Here is a 6,118-nt window from a genome sequence, read left to right on the forward strand (position 1 = left end):
CATCAGAGGGAAGGCAGGGGAGAGAGGGTGGGTGAGAGGTAATCAACCAAAAGACCTTGTATTAATATATACATAACCCATGGACATAGACAGCAGGGTGGTGAAGGCCTGGGGCAGGGCGTGGGGCTGCCTGCAGGAGGTCAATGGGGAAGAAAGGGGGACATATGTAATACTTTAACAACAAAGATTTTAAAAAATAAATTAATTAAAGAATAAAAATAAATAAAGCCCAGAAGACTTAGCAATCTGCCACATAACACTGGTTGCTATACCCAGAGCCCAGAGCCAAACTCAGACAAACTTAGCAGGGCTCTCCGATGCCAAAGCCTGCACACGGTTTCTACTCAACCTTCCTTCCCGAGGGACCAATTCAGCAAGTTGGAGATAAGAAAGGTTGTTAAATGGCCCTTTATGCTCCATCACTCAATTCCTAGGGTAACATGTCTAACTTTCCATGACACCAGTCATAGCTGTGTGCTGACAACGCCCTTACCTGTGGACATAAAAAATGGGATGCGGAACTTCCCACTCAGCACTCGGGCCCGCAGATTCTGCAGTGTGCTCCCATCAAACGGCAGGGCGCCACACACCAGCACGTAGAGGACGACTCCAAGGCTCTGCGTCGCAAACAGGGAGGGCATGCAATTAATCGCATCAGAGGAAACAAAGAGGCCGTTACAGTACTTGTCTGAAGAGTAATGTGAGTCACGCACAAGATAATGGAACACACTTCTTCCTTTTCTTATTTATGAGAAATAATATGGGGCATTGTCAAGGCCAATCATCTTTAGAATTGTTAACATTCTTCTTTGCTTCCAGACTGTTAGTTTGGGGTAATATATCTAGAACTGCTCTCAGTATTCATCCTCTAGGAAGACAGCCAGTGGCAACAACAGAAAGAGTCTGTTCTTGACAAGGGCACCCACCCAATTGCCCTTGGTTTTTTCTTTATGCACAGGCAAAGGGGGAGTTTGAAATCTGTGGCTCAATCCCTAACACAACGGCTGGGGAAAAGATTGCATAAAGAAATGGGAATTCAGCCCTGGCTGGTTTGGCTCAGTGGATAGAGCGCTGGCCTGCAGACTAAACGGTCCTGGGTTCGATTCTGGTCAAGAGTGTATACCCAGATTGCGGGCTTGATTCCCAGTAATGGGGTGCAGGAGGCAGCCAATCAATGATTCTCTCATCATTGATATTTCTATCTCCCTTTCCTTCCCCCTTCCTCTCTGAAATTAATAAAATTATATTTTAAAAAAATAAAAAATTCTAAAAAAAAAAAGAACTTGGAATTCAGAGAGGTGAGCAAGATCTGAATTCACATGCAACATTTTGTGTCGCCCAGGATGAATACAGTTGTCATCAGTCCAGGGTAATTAATGTTATGGGCATAAGAGAAGGCAGGCACATACCCAGATGTCCACTTTGGGCCCATCGTACTCCTTTCCTTCAAAGAGTTCAGGTGCAGCATAAGGAGGACTGCCACACCAGGTCTTCAGCAGCTGCCCAGGAGTGAAAAGGTTACTGAAGCCAAAATCTAGAAAGGCAAAATGAACATAATTCATGTTATCTTAACCTAGCAAACACTAGTTTCTAGTCACTGGAATAAAGGTTCTGAGTCCTTAAGTTTGAATATTCAGGTGAAAAGAAAATGTTCAGAAATTATATAACCAGCCAGTTAATCTTAAAATAACAGAGCTATAGATGAGCTGGAATGCAAAAGTTATCTGGGTAACTAACAGCATCATTGGTTTATGTCAGAAAAATAAGCACCGTTCCCTTAGAAAACCTAGGCTGAGTGAGGCTAGTGTACTTGTTCCTCTAAGGATGAAAATGAAATTGCATAATGATCGATGTTAAGACCACATCAGAACCATAAATACATATAAGCCTACTCAACTGGACCCAAAATGTCCTATTACTTTTACTTCCCACGTCAAGCACATTTATGACACTGACTTTAAAAATCAGACAAAGTGACTTTATTATTATTATTAAGGCTGCTTATTAAAAATAAAGAATATGCAACTTGTTTATAAACTAGAGGCCCGGTGCACAACATTCGTGCATGGGTAGGGTCCCTAGGCCTGGCCAGTGATCAGGGCTGATCGGCGCCTTTCGGCTGCCAGCGGGGGCCTTCCTTTGTTCCACACCACCCCCTGGTGGTCAGCATACGTCATAGCGAGTGATCGAACTCCCGGTCTCCCGGTCAAACTCCTGAGGGGACACTTTGCATATTAGCCTTTTATATATATAGACTGAACAAAAAATGATTACATTTTAGCTTCAACTTCCCTCCTTTTCTCCACCTCCCACTGTTTAAAGAGAGAGGAGAGCCTAGACAGTTTAGCTCAGTGGATAGAGCATAGGCCTATGTACTGAAGTGTCCCAGGTTTGATTCCAGTCAAGGGCACATGCCTGGGTTGTGGGCTCGATCCCTAGTAGGGGGCATTAAGGAGGCAGCCAATCAGTGATTCTCTCTCATCATTGATGTTTCTATCTCTCTCTACCTCTCCTTTCCTCTCTGAAATCAATTTAAAAAAAATTTTTTTAAAAAGAAGAGAGTAGATGGGAAATAGAAAGAGTGAGGTTTGGGAAGTAATACTAAGAAAATAAGCAAGGATGACAGGCCAAAGCATAGAGAGTCACTGACTTTTAAGTACTTTTATGTTTATTACTATTTATATGAACAACTCCTATGTGCACCACACTGGAATTCCCTCCGTCCCAGACCTCCCGCTGTGGTCACAGCATCTGAAAGTCTTCCCTTCTTAGTTTTACTCTCATTAACAACCCCATCTCCTTTGCTGTTTGGTTTTCTTCTTTCTCCTGCCTACAGAAGGTGAGCTCTAGCTCAAGAGGCAGGAGCTGACTCTGTGTCCTGGCTCCACATTTGTTCTCAGGGCTAATTCTTCTGGTACCATAGTTCCTATTCTCATTTGTTTGGTAATAATTCTCCATATTTGTTTCTCTGACTCAAGTTGCAACTCTTAAGTTCTTGACATGAACTTCTAATCCTTGCCTGGAAAGAAACACCTCAAACTCATCCAACTCACCATTTTCCAAAATCAAGCCTGCTCTTCCAGTGATGTCCTCATGGTCATCGATGGCATTCCCGGCCCAGTTACTACGTGCACAAGAGTCACCTTTCTTTCCCTCCTCACTGCCTAGTTTAAACGGGTAAAACTCGACTGCTCTTACCCTGTAAGTGTGCCCTGAATCCATCTCCTCCTTTCTCCTTACATTCCCACCATCTCAGCTCATACTCTTATCGTCTCTGACATAGACTGATGCTATTGCTTATTACCTGTACCTATTATTTCTCTCTAAGCCATCCATTCATTGCACAATGAATGTTTCACAAATCATATTGTTACCTTCTTGCTCAAAAACATTTGGTGGCTCCGTTCTGCTTACAGAATAATCTAAACCTCTAAGCACTGTCATTTAAGATCCTTCACCACCCAGTTCCACCTTACCTTTCCCACATATCCCTGGTCAGTCTAGCATTAATAGCCTACTCACATCCTGTGTTTGTGTGCCTTATTTCTACTATTTGCTTTCTGAGCCTTGCCTTTTTCTTTCCTTTCCAAATTTGAAATATCACTCTGTTTCAAGGCCCAATCAAGTATTACTTCCTGTACGAAGCATTAACTGACGTGCACCACAAATACCATGCCAATGGCTTCCTCCTCTGTGCCTCCACGTCCTTTGTTTATACCTCCACATCCCTTATATCACACTTAATTATGTGTTTATTCCTTTGAAGAGTCAGTGAGTGGCAGGGATATATTTTGATTTATCCTAACCTCCACAGTGTTTTCATACACAGCAGGGACTCAAGAAAGGGCCACTAAACTGAACTGTAATAAAGTCACTGGGCCAATCCTCTCATCACCTCCTCATACTGACAATGGCAGCTGGCCAGCTAGGAGCCTCTACCTCCTCACCATCCCTCCTAAGGTTCTAAAAAAATTAACTGAATGATACAAGGGGGTAGAGGTGAGGGCCATTATTAGAATCCCATTCTAGTTACTTCTTTGATAAATCAAATGCTCTCAGTCTCAACAGAAAATAAATGTCTCTTCGGTTAAAAGGAAGCCAAGCAATGCATTAAAACCAGCTGACTTTAAATTTTCCTAATAAGCAACTTAAAATATATAGGAAATTTCTCACTTGAATCACAAATGCTCTATGTATGGATAATAACCTTTCTACCCTTTCTCGCTGCTGGGCAGGGGAGGCACAAAGTTAATGGCATGAGCTTGTTTATTGTATCTACTAAACAGGAGATCTTTACAAAGGAGATGATATCAAAGGGAACTATCTTCAGCTATGGCTACAGGCTGATTGTCATTTGGTGTTTATATGAAAAATGGGTGTGCAAGAATGAATGATATGATTAGGCCCTGACAATTAGAGAGGCCACATCTGGGGAAGCACCTGCTTCCACAGCATGTCATAGACAACAGCTGGCTTCCACAGCTAGACCCAATGACCAACAGCAAGGCTTCAATTTCCATAAGATTCGTCCGCAAAACCCCACCCCTTTGCTCTTATTTCCTACTAGAGGCCTGGTGCACAAAATTCGTGCATGCGTAGGGTCCCTAGGCCTGGCTGGCGATCAGGGCCGATCAGTGCCTCCCTTCCCCAGCTGCTAGCTGGAGCCTTCCTTTATTCCACGCCGCCCCTTAGTGATCAGTGCACATCATAGCAAGCGATAGAACTCCCAGTCTCCTGGTCGAACCCGCAGGGACACTTTACATATTAGCCTTTTATATATATAGATTATATATATATATATATATATATATATATATATATATATATTGCATACCAAGCAAAAATCTTCTAGTCTTGTACAGGGGTCTCCTACAATTATTTCAAGTATTGTTCTTACTCCTTAGAGAGTCTTATGCTAAGTGAAATAGTCAGAGAAAAACAAATATCATATGATTTCAATTACATGTGAAATCTAAAGAATAAATAAATGAACAAAACAGAAACAGACTGATAGACTCAAAAACAGACTGACAGCTGCCAGAGGGGAGGGCGTTTAGGGGGCTGATTGAAAAAAGTGAAGGGATTGATAAGTACAGATTGGTAGTTACAATATAGTCATAAGGATGTGAAGTACAGCACAGGGAATATAGTCAGTAATATTGCCAAGTGGGACTTGAAACATTGAGGGGATCACTTGGTGAAGTATATGATTGTCTAACCACTATGCTGTACACCTGAAACTAATACAAAATAATATTGAATGTAAACTGTAATTAAAAATAAAATAAAATACCCTGGTGGGTAGCTCAGTTGGTTGGCTTGTCCTCCCAATATGCCAAGGTATAGTCAGGGCACATACAAGAATCAACCAACGAATGCATAAATGGGTAGAACAACAAACTGATGTTTCTCTCTCTTCCTCCCTTGCTCCTACCTTCTCTTCCTCCCTCCCTTTCTCCCTTTAAAATAAGTAAAAATTAAAAAACAAAAAATAGTCACAAGGATGTAGGTATAGAATAGGGAATATAGTCAATTATATTGTATCTAGTGGCCTGGTGCATGAAATTCATGCGGGGGCGGGGGGGGGGGGTGTCTTTCAGCCCGGCCTGCATCCTCTCCAATCTGGGACCCCTCGGGGGATGTCCGACTGCCGGTTTAGGCCCAATCACATAGGGGCAGTCAGAAATCCCTCTCGCAATCCGGGACTGCTGGCTCCTAACTGCTTACCTGCCTGCCTGCCTGATCACCCTTAAACACTCTGCCTGCTGGGATGATCACCCCCAACTTCCTCCCCTTCCAGCATGATCGGCCCCAACGCTCCCCCCCCCCCGGGTGGCCTATTCAACCCCATTTTGGGACTAGTTTCCTGTGTTCACTTTAATCTCCCCGAGGCCCCTGATGTCTGGACCTACGTGGGTCACCCCCGGGGCTTCCACAAATCCAACTGTCTCCCTGTGATCTCTATCCACTTGAATACGACAGAAGGCAAGAACGGGTGACCCAGCATGGCCCTTGTAGAAAACTGACCTTAACTCTCTTGGCCCCATCCGAGGCCCCCCTCAGGCCTTTCCAAGACGTAGCGCGTTTTTGATCCTTTTCCTTGTCAACAAAGCAACGA

General features: G+C 43.4%; 1 protein-coding gene across 3 annotated transcripts in view; it reads right to left on the reverse strand.

Annotated features, from left to right (window-relative positions):
• The window catches only part of SIK3 (SIK family kinase 3), a 142,943-nt gene that overhangs the window by 56,357 nt on the left and 80,468 nt on the right, over window positions 1–6,118 (reverse strand). For all 3 annotated transcript variants that reach the window (XM_023744305.1, XM_023744306.1, XM_023744304.1), the window contains 2 exons: window positions 1,410–1,534; window positions 494–617 (listed from right to left, as the gene is read on the reverse strand). In XM_023744305.1, coding sequence (XP_023600073.1) covers window positions 494–617; window positions 1,410–1,534 — 249 coding nt within the window. The remainder of the gene's footprint in view (window positions 1–493; window positions 618–1,409; window positions 1,535–6,118) is intronic.

The sequence above is a fragment of the Myotis lucifugus genome, unplaced genomic scaffold (assembly GCF_000147115.1).
Source record: "Myotis lucifugus unplaced genomic scaffold, Myoluc2.0 scaffold_448, whole genome shotgun sequence".
NCBI lineage: Eukaryota > Metazoa > Chordata > Mammalia > Chiroptera > Vespertilionidae > Myotis > Myotis lucifugus.